At 40.8% G+C, this 13866-nt stretch overlaps 1 protein-coding gene across 2 annotated transcripts in view; it reads right to left on the reverse strand.

Annotated features, from left to right (window-relative positions):
* The window catches only part of atp2a3 (ATPase sarcoplasmic/endoplasmic reticulum Ca2+ transporting 3), a 38744-nt gene that overhangs the window by 7067 nt on the left and 17811 nt on the right, over nucleotides 1–13866 (reverse strand). The window contains exons 1-7 of one of the 2 annotated variants that reach the window (XM_046040189.1): nucleotides 13492–13545; nucleotides 9246–9326; nucleotides 8887–8972; nucleotides 8246–8710; nucleotides 2785–2873; nucleotides 1696–1798; nucleotides 631–762 (exon numbers count right to left, since the gene is read on the reverse strand). In XM_046040189.1, the coding sequence (XP_045896145.1) occupies nucleotides 631–762; nucleotides 1696–1798; nucleotides 2785–2873; nucleotides 8246–8710; nucleotides 8887–8972; nucleotides 9246–9326; nucleotides 13492–13519 (984 nt within the window). In that variant the 5' untranslated portion in view covers nucleotides 13520–13545. Of the gene's footprint in view, nucleotides 1–630; nucleotides 763–1695; nucleotides 1799–2784; nucleotides 2874–8245; nucleotides 8711–8886; nucleotides 8973–9245; nucleotides 9327–13491; nucleotides 13546–13866 lie in introns of those variants that run through there. The other variant, XM_046040187.1, reaches the window with a different exon arrangement.

Raw genomic sequence — 13866 nt, forward strand, 5'->3', positions numbered from 1 at the left:
TGAATAAAGATGAGGACCATACATCAACAGGCTTGGTTTAAGCACCTCATATAGCATTGATTGGACATTAAAATAGTATGCAACACATTGCAAATCTATAACATTGTTGGACTCACAACGGACATTTAAAAACAAGGAAAAACAAACAAAGCAAAAAACAAGAAAGGATCAGAATCAATTGAGCAGAACCACAGATATCGCCTCTTTTATTCCACGCGTTCTTCTTCCTTGTCAAAACCTGGCGGCTATATTACCCACAATGCAACTCAACCATTAATAGCTTGGTTGGAGATTTGGTTGTATTATGCTAGTGACAGCTGATGTAGCCTCGAGCCGCCAGCCTCAAGCAGCGATAAGGAGCGGGCTACAGAGGTCTGGTAAACTCACTTCTTGAGTCAAGTGAAAGGCAGTTTCAGATTTTGTGCAGCTCCCTCTGCAGACACAAACGGCTTTTTACAGCTTTTTCACATTTGAAGTAGTACTCCCTCAAGACCTGTGAACAGACTTTGATGTGTAAAGTCGGTGGAGTCCCCCCTTTAAAATAGACAAACATCACACCGCAGGGTCTCACACACACACACACACACACACACACACACACACACACACACATCTCCACATGTTGCTTACCGAGTTGCAGGAACCGGCACGCTCCACCTTGCTGAGTCCAGACAGGTCCGTCTTGAAGACGTTCATCTTCTCCACCAAAGTGGTCAGAGCCGTCTCGGTGGCTTCACCCACCTTCTCATAAACCCCTTTGGCCTACAAGAGGACAGAAATAGATCAAAACATACTTCTGAACTGTTTTTGGAATTAGAAAGTGTTTTATGGATGCGGAATGACAGCAAGCCCCTTTATAATGACACATTTGACACATTCGACCTAAGGAGAATACACCGTCATACACCGTCTCCATTGTTAAATGTGAACGACCCTCTTCAAAATGACACAAGAATGACTCCACAACAAATAAGTAAGTTCTTCACCTCCGCCTCCGCAAATGTTGAGTCATACGTGCAAAGTGTGTGCCCTTGCCAGCTCAGATGTGGAGTAGGTGAGATGAAGCATCATTTGTTAGTGTGACTGGGCATAGACGGCAATAAAACACCTAGCTCCTCTCCAGCACTCACCTCCTCTGCCCCCCACCTCCTCTCTCATGGCTTAGCTTAGCACACTTGATCTCATATTCAGTGTCTTTATTCAAAAACGCACAAAAGTGGTGGCAAAACGACCACTTACGAGAACAGAAACAGTTAGTCTGGATGGATACATGGGAGTCGAGAGGTGCCTTTTCCCTGGCCTCAGCATGGTCACCATGATACCATGGTGATGACAAAGAGGTGAGAAAAGCAAACCAAACCAGAGAAAAAGATCATACATCAGAGTAAAATTAGCTCCGCTGAAGATGAGAGGACTTTCTGCAGTGTGTGTGTTTGTGTGTGTGTTCCTGTTCTTCCGTTTATGGAGACATTGCAGTGCGTATATACATACTTTAAATGCATGAGGAGATTTGCAAAGAAACACACACAATGCTGTATGTGTTACAGATGGGTTTATTTTGCATAGAAATTATGGTTTTTAAAAATGATGTCAGCTATAGAGGAGGAAATTCTAATTCAAACTGTAACTATACAATTATCTGTGTGTGTGTGTGTGTGTGTGTGTGTGTGTGTGTGTGTGTGTGTGTGTAATGACCTCATTGTAGTCTAATGAAGAGTCATTGCACATAGAGCACACAGTGGCCAACTCCAAAAGTCCATCATAGTCTCCACACTGGACGGGCCTGTCTCCTTTCAGTCTGGAAGGAAAACACACAGTCACTCACAAAACAAAACACAAGGGAAAAAACACTTCACAGTTCGCTACACCTTAGACACAGTAACCCCATCAATATGTATGAGTGGGGAAGATATTCAGTTGTTTAGCATTCCAAAGTTGACTGAAACAATGGTTGTACAGTAGTAAACAGTGTATTTGTGTATGTGTATCTGTGCGTGTGCGTGTGTTCCCAACGAGCTGTGCTGATGGCATGACAACCATGGATCCCTTCCCAGTAGAGACTGCAACCGTTGCTAGCGAAGCTCCCACACAATAACCCACACTCTGCTGTTATGAAATAGACAGGTTCGTACAGAGTGCTGTACTCACCAAACAGCAAAATAAACAACACGCATACACAATGGACTGTAGAATCCTGCTCCTACCTAATGACTAGCCACCTACCTATATTGCTAAAACATTCGGATATGGCAGAGATCAAAATGAGCAAACAACTAAAAATCTGACCCTTTGTTCAGTTTATCTACCCAAGTTCACGCCACACTTCAGCACTGTTGTAAGAGGGTGTGTGATGCAATCGGAATACAGTGCGGCTGAAGCTTAGTAGTGTTATGATTTCACATGATTGTTCTAGTCATAATCACACACAACAAAAAGCAACTGATGCATCCAAGATTACTAACTATTTCCCTGGTTATCGCAGAAATTGCCATAGCAACACAGAAAGCACAGCTAAAAACATTTTTTGGGAATCATTAGCACTGATGTAACACATCTTGGACCACAGACCACATCACAGTTTGCTTGACTACATCTATTTATAATGCATCTTGTTTTGAAAATTCTGAATTTCATCAAAGCCAGGACGAGGGAAAGAGGGTGGTAGTATAACTCTGAGTTATTTTTTGAGTTTAGTGTGAGTACATATTTCATATAATAAAAAGGTATCATAGTGGTCAGACTTTCCCCAATAAGAGTATTACATCTTTCAACTGTGACACTCACATTTGTCCCTCTGGGGCATATGTAGAACCAGTTATAGAGAACTCATGAAGGGTGCAGGTTGAATCTTCCACCTTGTCTGCAACAAACATCTGGGGAGGAAAAATGGCAAACACAAACAGAGGCAGTATAGTTAGTTATTTGGGCAAAACTGCAGAGTAGATAGTGACAGTAATAACCACAGTAAATATTTATTTTAAAGCTAACTTTCCCTTGATTCTGTACCCTCCAGTGGATTCACAATTAAAGCATGTTGTTTGGGGAAACTTTTTTCAGATCCACACAAATATGGTTTCTCTTGGTTGTCATCATCAAGTTCAACTCTTCCATTATACATGTAAACATATCTGTAATTTATATAGTAAAATATTGGATTACAATCTCAAAATTTTGATTTAACAGGTTAATCATCCAGTGTTTCATTTTATGAAAACTGGTTTTAATGGGCTGCTCTGAGGTGCCTGCATGTCCTTGAGTTCCATGTGCCCACAGAGGTAACATAACACCTTTGTTGTCACAATATGCCAGCATGTAGCGATAGTGATGCTGAGAGATGTAGTGGTGATGTTCGTATATGTCCTGAGCAGTCAAATTCGGTATCTTCCCATTCACACACAGCCCCATGGTGTCAAAACATACTACAGTCACGGCTGCACCTTGTGCAAATACAAAGGAGCAGGATGCTGCTGACTAAACACCAACTATTCTTGCCTTACACATATTAACTTGCTCCAGATAAATAAAAGGTTGTAAAACAGTTTGAAAATCAAATGGTGGCTATAAACAGGAACTACTCTGCAAGCTAAAAAAAGAATCACAAGAGAGGTGGAGTCAAGAAATGCACACGTCTTGATGTAAAGCTTCATCAGTCACTCACACTGCCATACATGCTCCAGTCAACTGCTTGAAAGCAAAGCATAAGTTACAGATAGGAGAAATAGTCCTAGAGCTGTCCAAGAATTTGCATTGTTGGCAAATTTTTTTCATGAAATCCCCCCAGGAAGGGCGCTTCACGATGCACTGGTAATACTAATATACTGATAAAAACAAGGAGGAAGTGTTGTTGCTGGTGGTTTATATGAATGATATACAACACTATTCACAGTCCAAGACCTCTCTGTGCATCTAAACTCCTTACCTGAATGACAAACAAATTTACAATATGCTAAAAGACTGCCCTTGACCCCTATTCCTTTATTAATATTCAACTTTTTTAATAACTTGACACCTAAGTTCAGCAAACAGACATACGCACAGTGAAAACACCCCCACAACCAAGCTTCACTCTGTTTGAGACTCCATTAAATCTGACTGATTGAAGAATTAATGAAGCGGCCATTTGGTTAAACTCGTCTTGATTCTTCTGTCAGTGATTGTGTGTGTATGTGTGTGCTACGACTTACCAGCAACCACCAATTTAAAAACGGAACACAAAATCGATGGCAGACTTCAGATGAGAGGTAACTGTTGTCCCTTTAGAACATGAGCCTTAAAGGTACGTTTAGCCTTTTAATGGAGTAATTATTCTTTAACAACTCTCTACGGCAACAGGGTAACTACATTTAGTCCAATGATGTAGTCTAGCCTGGACATGATGAAAGTCAGTTATAAATAACTGGCTTACTGAATGATGATTATAGCCTCTGTGAGATTATAGCTTATGTGAGAACATGCAATTTTGCATTTGTAATTTTGGACAACAGTGTTGACATTTTCATTCTTTTAAACAGCACTAGAATTAACAGGCATATTAAAAGTTGTAGTTTTATGAGTTTCATTCACCTGTACACCTGTATATGTTGTTTTGAATCCAGAAAATTCTGCTTTGAGGACAAATTGTGGGCATAACAGTTGTGTAAAAAAGGTCTTTACTTACACCATATTAGACGCAAGGATTTTCATTCTGTAATTTTTTAATTTACAGAATTACTAAAGAATTTATTCCTTTTAGTAGTTTTCATGGAGTCCGCCATTCCATTTGCCTACTTAGGCACAGAAAATGATGCATGCATGTAACCCAGTATTACTGTTTATCTCATTTAGATCAACCTCACTGTTTTCTCTTCATTCTCCTACAGTACCAGATATGTATTAAGTTACTAAACTGAAACTGGGATGGGCCTAAATGCAATTCCTGCCAGTATGATTAAAATGTTTATGTTTTATAAACTAAAATTTAGAGTAAAATTTATTATTTATACACCAAAAACCAACTGTCCACATAAAACTGACATTTAACAAATATATAACCATAAATAACCATGCAAAAGTGCATATTACAGCATTAAATGGCAACTTTTGACTGCTTTGCAGGTTTTCACATGATAAGAAGAAGTACAATACTCACGTATTGTAAGGAAATCAGTTTTAACTAGATCTATATAATCTGTTACATTTGGATGTTGATCTGTTTTAACCGATATTATTCAATATGAAGTTAGATACATGTAACTACAGTTATAAATACTACTGTGCTCTATTTGTTCTTAAAATATGTGTTTTATTGTTAATTTTCAATAATTGAGCTTAAATACATGGTATAACATGACATACAAACATAATATTCCCTTTTGTCAGGTGTGGCATTTCCTCCTTTGTTGCATGGTGTCCACAGTGGACACTTAAATAATTTAAAAATAAAAAAGAATTTTGAAAAAATGTGAAAGTATTTCAATTGCAGCCACAATTTGGAGTGATAAAAAGAACTTAAAAAATCTAGATAATGATTTTAATAATTCATCCATGAACGCAGAACTTTTTAATAGCTACCGTTCTGCTTAATTCTTAATTACACAACAGATCATCAGGCACCCTATTCTGTATCAAATCAACAATGACTACTCAGGGACCCAGTAATGTTCACAAAAGCACATACAGCACACACAGAGCAAGGCCTAAGGAATAAAATGAGATTGTCCTTTCTTCTGTGGTCAGTTTTCCCTCACGATCTGATCCACTGTGGTCTCCAAGGAAACAAGGCACAGTGTGATCCATGTGACTCAGTGATATCACCACAAGTTTGTACTCTTCTACTCACTTCCTCTGTGCTTGTGTGGGGATGAATGGTGAGTAACCCCTTTTATGTGTGTATGTCTCCTCATGTGTGCATGTGCAAAGGGAAAAGGAAAGTACAGTGTCAGGAAACTGAGGGGAATCCCTGGAAATCCTGTGGATATGGGGATACCCCCAGACATAGGGAGACACATGGCGCTGTCAGGGCCACTGGCTGGAGACCAGTCCGAGAATAAAGCACAGATGGATAAGCCTGGGCAAACATTCATGTGGGCATTCGACCGTGACTTTTAAAAAACATAAAACAGAGGTCGCAGCACACAACAAACATGAGAAGAAGCGAGCCATGTGACCACAAAGATTTCTGTCTCCAGGAAGCACTATGAGAGAAAAAAAAAAACTGATAAAGGGGAAGTTTGATTTTTCTTTGTGAGAATTTGAGTGTGTACGTGCCCCCTTATCTTCCACCAGAGAGCTGAGAACAGCAGGCCAGGGAGTATAGGTGGAAGCAGAAGGTCAATATTTACCAGAGTCAGCCTGCCTGCTCTTTTTTTTTTTCATTCAGGGTTGTGGTGAGATCACTCCTCCATGCCCCTCCTGCTAGAGGGAACTCCCTGCTGCTACGCATTTATCATACAGCACTCCACGTCATCTTGGGGAGCAAGGGGAGGGAGTGTCTGCCATACAGGATATGCATAGCCCTCCGATGCAAACTCCATTTTAAAAAAGCAAGAAAATACAATGCATATGCAGACACAAAGAGCATATTTTCTCCTGGCTTTTCATGACTGGAGTAAGTGATGGCCAAACACAGCCAAAGCACAACATACACACTGCAGGACACTCAGCTTCTGCATTAACTACAGTCATTAAATATCTCAACTAGATGACTTTGTAACCCATTATCCCCTCATGTGTGGCCACATTGAACACGGTTCAACAAAAGTTACATAACGCACACACACACACACACACACACACACTTTAGGAAGTAGCATGTGTCAGTTTTCCAGTAAAGCTCAGACATTTTTAGACAAATGTTTTAGGGACTATTTGAAGGGTTAGAAAATGATTATCTTTTATCACTTCTGTCAAGTTGGCTACAGAATGTTTATTGTTGGTACAGGAGGGGAAAAGAGGATTTCATGTATTTCTATAAATTTGTCTTTGAAGCAAAAATTAATAAATCATTTTTAAAAATTTTTTAGAGTTTATAAGACTTGACATTCATTTAATGGCATATCAAACTGCTGCCGGTGTTCTCTCTGTATTAGGAGCTGTTGAGGTCGACTGCATTTTGTATTGGGTCTAACTATCCCAGAGTGTATTCGTACTGGGTCTCTTTGTTTTTTTTATTCATTTATTTATGCACAACAGGTTCTACTGATGGGGTCCAAGAAGACCTATGAAGACCTCTACTGCAGACTTCAAGAAACCTATTTACGAAAGATAAATTCCTGGTCCCCCCCCCTCCCACACACACACAGTGGTCATTTTTTGTGCCTTCTCAATCTAATACTTTGTGATTAATGAATGACAATAAAAAATGATACCTTTCTATAATCAATGAACTAATGCATGACATCCAGACTTTCAATTGGAAACCCTGACTAAGCTGCCGAGACTGTCCACTGACACTAGTCTGGACATGGCTTCATTGCTGCCCTACTCATAATGGCCACTGCCTCTGAGGTCATGAGCTGGGGTGAGAGGTGAGATGGAGGATGTTAGGACAATAGGTGTTAACTGAGATTAGATGTGTGTGCAGATCTAGAGCATTTAACAGAAGCCAAGACAAACAGCAGTGCTGGCATTTATTCTTTGCTTGAAGCAAACATTGCTAGCCAGCAACACGCACACGCACATGCACAGGAAAGGGTGGGGTTATGTGCTACTCATGAAGTTGTTGTTAAGACAGAAAGCGTTTGTTGTCTAATGTAATCATTGACCATTTATAAACTGAACCCTACAAGACAGTTCAGGATATGGAACACTATTGTGTTTATTCGGGTGATGTGACATTTTGGACACCTTCACTGCGTATGTGTGAGTTGATCTGATGATATTCTGCAGCGCTCTGGGTGCTGCTGGGTTACGCAACCTGAACTACTCCACCAGTAGCCATCTCAAACCTGCCAAATAGAGGTAAACAACACCACTAGGATTGTTAAGCCCCTCTTGTATGAAAAAAGAGATTGGGATCAATCATCGATAGCTAATCAACAGCAAACCCTTGTAGAATCCACCTCCTTAACACTTTTTTTAAATGGAAAATTTGAGGAGCTTTATATGAAGTGTTGCAAATAACAGAATGTGGAAATTAAATACTTAGGATTCAGTTTCTCCTCTAAACCAATTCAGCTTTGTCGGTCTATAAGATCAACTGTATCCCCAGCAGTCAAATCCTCACATTCAAACAAAAACATTTTTTTGTTTCCTGATTGCCACTTACCCTGCACACAGACATTTGGTTGGTGGTGAGGGTGCCCGTCTTGTCAGAGCAGATCACAGAGGTACAGCCCAGGGTCTCTACTGAGGGCAGGCTGCGAACGATGGCATTCTTCTTGGCCATGCGACGCGTGCCGAGGGCGAGGCAGGTGGTGATGACAGCAGGCAGGCCCTCGGGGATGGCCGCTACAGCCAGGGCCACGGCGATCTTAAAGTAATAGATAGCCCCCCTGACCCAAGAGCCACCGTGGACGGGGTCTCCGAAGTGGCCAATGTTGATGACCCACACAGCCACGCAGATCAGGGAGATCACCTTGGAGAGCTGCTGGCCGAACTCGTCTAGCTTCTGCTGCAGCGGCGTTTTCTCTTGCTCTGTAGATGCCATCTGATTACGGATCTTTCCGATCTCTGTGGCAACGCCAGTAGCAACGACAACACCTATGGCGCGGCCTGCAGCAATGTTTGTGCCCTGAGCAAAAAAAAAAAAAAAAGATGAGAGAAATGAGTGCAGGGGAGTGCATAAAAGCTCTGTCAAATTCAATATTCTGACCAAATCGCTTATAAAATCATTTCAGACCCAGAGAAGAGGGCTTCCATCAAATTGAGCATATTATATATGTTCATGTACTTATGCAAGTTGCTTACAGAAAACAGCATGTTCTTTTTATCTTGGTTGACAGCTCTGGGGTCAGGAACAGGGTCAGTGTGTTTGATGATGGATACAGACTCCCCTAAAGAAAACAGATTGTATGAGACATTTGTACCGGATTAGGTCTGTAGGCGTGACAGGTGATTATTCTACCAACATCGGGACGTTTTGACAGTAACAGAGCTGAACAAAGTTACACTCACAGCCTAAAGGGGAGAAAAGTACTATCACAGACAACATAACAGAGCCTAAAATTACCTGTAACCTTAGGTCTTCTAAGTTCATGCAATAAAAAGGTGTAAGGGAGCAGACTCTATCTGAATTATGAGGAAACCTGGTGAAAGATAAGAAATACCTGTGAGGATGGACTGATCCACTCGCAGGGTGGTGGACTTTATAGAGGTCACTCTGATGTCAGCAGGCACCTTGTCACCAACTAACAAAAATAAACAAACAACAAAAACAACAGCATGGGATTACCAAACACTGAATATATAAACATATTAAAGAAGGCAAGAGTCTACAGCCATGCTGGCAGCTCTGTGAGGCTATACTTGGGCACAGCATTGCTTTGAGCTAAATGCTAACATCTGTACTATATGCTAAAATGCTCGCAATGACAGTGCTAACATACTGATGTTTAGCAGGTAAAATGTTCACCGTGTTCACCATCTAGTTTAGCCTCTTGGTATGCTAACATTTTCTAATTAGCACTACTCAAAGTACAATTAAGGATGTGATAATGTTATTTGTTTTGCAGGTCATAAACTAAGTATCTAACAAATAGGAACCATGAATGTCTGTACAAAATGTTGTGCCAATCCATCAAGTAAGCTGTCAAGGTATTTCACTGAGTAAGCGAAAACAATTAATACAACTACTTGTGGCGCTCCAGGAAAAGTCAGAAGGACTTTGAGGACCATGAATTTCCATGGCAATCCATCCAAGAGGTGTTGCGATATTTCAGTCTGGGCCAAAGTGGCGGACTGACTATACATAAACAGGACAGCAATGAGAACAAGATGTTCTACTAAGAAGTTTGCCCTCTGAAGGTTTGGCTTGTGTTTGGAAAGTATTCTTGTGCCTAACTGTAGGGTGTCAGTGTAGCTACGGGTAAAAAATTACAGTGTAGCTCAGTAGCACACTATCGAATGTCTGTGTTCAAACAATAAATCCTTGAGCAAAGAAACATCAACCCAAGCTCAGGCTGCAGCCGCAGGTAAACAACGGTTCAATATAACCTTGATGGAGTCACGTTGCCGTTTTAAAATGATCGATTTTTTTCCCCCCTCCCTTTTGTTCTCTCTGCAGTCTCTCTGTTCCTCCAGTACACGGCGTCCTTCCATATATCAGACATAAACTACAGACGAAGCCTGCATTAAATCATCAAAATGCATTTCATCTTTACTACAGTCTTACAGTCTCTACTTATTAGGCCTGCATATTAAACGTGTATTTCATAACCAGAGCATTACAAGTATCTGTAATGCCAATTAACAAAATGGTTATTCTTCCTCTTTGTCAGAGCCCAACAATGAACATTTCATGGAAATAATTTCACAATAGCAGAACAGAGCTAGCTTGTCAAAAACGGATCGTTTGATGTAGTCAGTGACAATGATCTCAGGGCAGAGTGGGAATTGCTCCAAACACTCCAGCCAGACATAATATTCTTCACTCGTTTCTTTCCAGCATGACAGGCACAAAGGCCTGATCATTACTTTGTGTAATAAGCGTCTCATTAATGCCAACTCAAGAGTCCTCAGCCATCAAGGCTTCTCAACATTAATCGCAACAAAAACAAGGATTTCCTGTGAATCTACCGTGGCTTTTCAACGCGAACAAGGTTGGACATCTTCTTGAGTCTTCCCAGTGAAAACTTTTCAAAGTGCTATCACGCTGATATGCCACAGTGTTCATTTCTCCATGTTTCTCCTTTTCTCTCAGAGCTCCATCATCTCCTCTTGACATTTGCTCAATGTTCTGAGACTTAAGGGAAATTTTTAACAGTCTCTTTCCTGACAGGACAGAGATGGTGAGAGAGATAAAGATGCCATAATATGTGCAGCTGAAGAGCCTGTACTTCTATGTCCATATATATCTCAACATTTCGTCATCAAATTATAAGGTCAAAAATGGCATGGTCAGAAATCTTTAGGAAAACTGAGCATGCCCTTGATCCCATGCAGTTTGCGTCTAGGCCGCACAGAGGAGTTGAAGATGCCGCAGTAACTTTGTTAAAGTTACTTTTTAAACACAGGTTTCATGCTTGACTTCCATTTGTTGATTTTTCCTCTGCTTTTAACACAGTTCAACCCCATATTTTAACCGGTAGGCTTTAAAAACAATTAATTATACTTTTCCTCTTGATATGGTCAAATCCATTAAGGGTCAGGCAGTGGAATTTGTGAAATCTTACAATTATTGTTAGGCAAATATTGACTCAAAACTGAACTTTGAAGCAAACTGTGAAGCCATGTGCAAAATAGGGAACCAGCATTTTTGTAAGCATACTGTCCGATTTCCACACCGACAAAACCATGATAACCCTGATTCTATCCTGCTTTTATCCAATCAATTTGTTCTTTTTCTTTGGGGTCATGGTTTGGAAACTCATCTTTAAAGTACACTAACTATATGAATCAAATTGTTAAATGCTTTGGTAGGCCGATTGGTGAGTTGTAGCTTAACCCAGCATCCATGTACACCAGACAGTTACAGCGGATAATCAGCTCAATTTTAAATGATGACTCCCACACTGAATTTCAGCTCTTCCTTCTGGACAGAGGTTCATAGTCCCAAGGTGTAGAACAAAGTGGTATAAAAATAGCTTTGTATAAGCAGCCATAACTCAGATGAACAAGTCGTAGTCCATTATTCTAGTGGTAATTTGTTTTATTGTTATTTTTCTCTTTTGAACTACTGATATACTACTGATTACTGATATACTACTGATTATACTACTGATTACTGTCTACTGTCTGTGTTGTTTGTAAAATATGTGTCAAGATGGATGCCTTGTCTACTGTAAACCATATCTACCTACGGGTACAAATAAAGAAAACTGAACCTGATCCGACAACCATGGGTTGTGAGAGAACAAGAGTGGGTGAGGCGGAGGGGGAGAGAAATGTGTTATGTGTTTGTGTGGGAGATGGCTGGGGGCTACAGGTCTACTGTAGCAGGACTGGCCGAGGGCAGAAAAGAGAGGCTTTTCAAACGCCTACCCACAGACTCCTGTTCCCCTATTGAACCTCCACTTTCTGCCACGGCCTCCCACAGACACACTCCATTAAGCTGGAAGAGAAATTTAAATCATAACAGCCACATTGAGTTCAGATAAGCTTTCTTTTAAATATCACGAAGATGAGGAACTTGTCTGACTATTATCCGTAGTGCTTTAAGTTTTAATAAGCAAGGGAAATTATTTTAAAAATTGCCATGGAACTCAGAATTCATGAATTAACTGGAACGTAGCACACATGCACATTTGATCAAAACAAATGGAGGTGGTCAGCTGGTCTGGCCAGCCGGAGCCCTCCTTCCATTTGGTAAAACTGGACTCCAAACAAAATCTGAATGTCTTGCATAATATACTGGCAAAGAGGTCTGCAGGATAACCGTGACTTGTTATTGGGAATGGCTCGGTGCAGGTTTCCATCTCTTCAGGTCCTGTGTAAACCCTCTAGGAGTTTCTGACAACCTGACCGCGGCACTCAAAACCCAGGAAAGTTCCAGTGGAGGCGCAAATCACAACTGTGTCGTAACCGTGGCTGGCATTGCCGACAAAGTACCTACAAGAAGGCAGGCGGGCAGCAGCAGTGGAAACTTGAGTAAATATAATTACGTTCTTTTCTCTCTTCAAACAGGACTTTGAGGAGCAGTGTCATTTCCGATACCTCCATACAGTTTATTTTACCCCATAGAACAACCACAGGCTAATATGAAGTACAGAAAGTCTGGGAAATCAACAGGGAAAAGAACCCATTAGTTTGTTTTTGTTGTCACCATATCCCTGCATGTTTCAGTCAGAAGGGTGTGCTTGAAGATCTCTGACACACATTTTCTAAGTGAGAAGAGAGTGTGGTGCAGAACCTACCCCAGTTGTTTACCGCTGTTTAAAACTGCTTAGCAACAACATTATGTCCGACAGAATGAAAAGCTTAATATATGAGTGTGTATATTTTACAAAAATGCAGCAGGGTTGCGTAACACCACTATCATATCTCTTCTTAAAGTAAACTTTGACAGAAAATGCATTCTGTATTTAAAACAAGCTGGATTCCACCTTCAACTAGTGCCTCATCCTCAACAGAGAGTTTTACACACATCTTGATCACGCCACCACTACTGGCTGCAAAAGAAAATATCCTCACCTTCTATGCCATGTACTGTGCTTACGGACAATGATGAAGAACACAAAAAAAGAGAATGCACAATATCTACAATAACAGAGACTAATGTAATGGTTAAAATGCCTTTTCTCCATCATCATAAACCTACTCTACAAATAAAAGATGAATAAACGGAGCTTAGGTGGATTTACTCCCCATTATGTCTGAACTACAGTTTAAGGTGAATTTTCTAAGCTTGTATTTTACCAGTTAATTTGTCAGGGACAATGCTCATCTTTCCCCACAATGGAAGAACCAACATGGATCCAGCAGCAGCTGCTGACAGCCAGCAATAATGTGAAATCCCTCGCAGCAGATGGTTCATTTTAAGTCGTATCAGCCTCTGCTCCACACTGTCATCACAGGTGTCGTTAAAACCTCAACCCCTTGTGAACTTTGTCACAATGTCACAGAGATGAGCCAAACGGTGCATGGAGCATTGCCATGGTGACGCTGTTGGTGTTGACAGTGATGGTGGGTGGGGACACTGGCTATAACAAGCCCAAATTCCAAGGAAGTCTCTCTCTCTCTCTCTCTCTCTCACACACACACACACACACACACACACCTCATTTTCCCATG

This window comes from Micropterus dolomieu, linkage group LG23 (genome assembly GCF_021292245.1).
Source record: "Micropterus dolomieu isolate WLL.071019.BEF.003 ecotype Adirondacks linkage group LG23, ASM2129224v1, whole genome shotgun sequence".
Classification (NCBI taxonomy): domain Eukaryota; kingdom Metazoa; phylum Chordata; class Actinopteri; order Centrarchiformes; family Centrarchidae; genus Micropterus; species Micropterus dolomieu.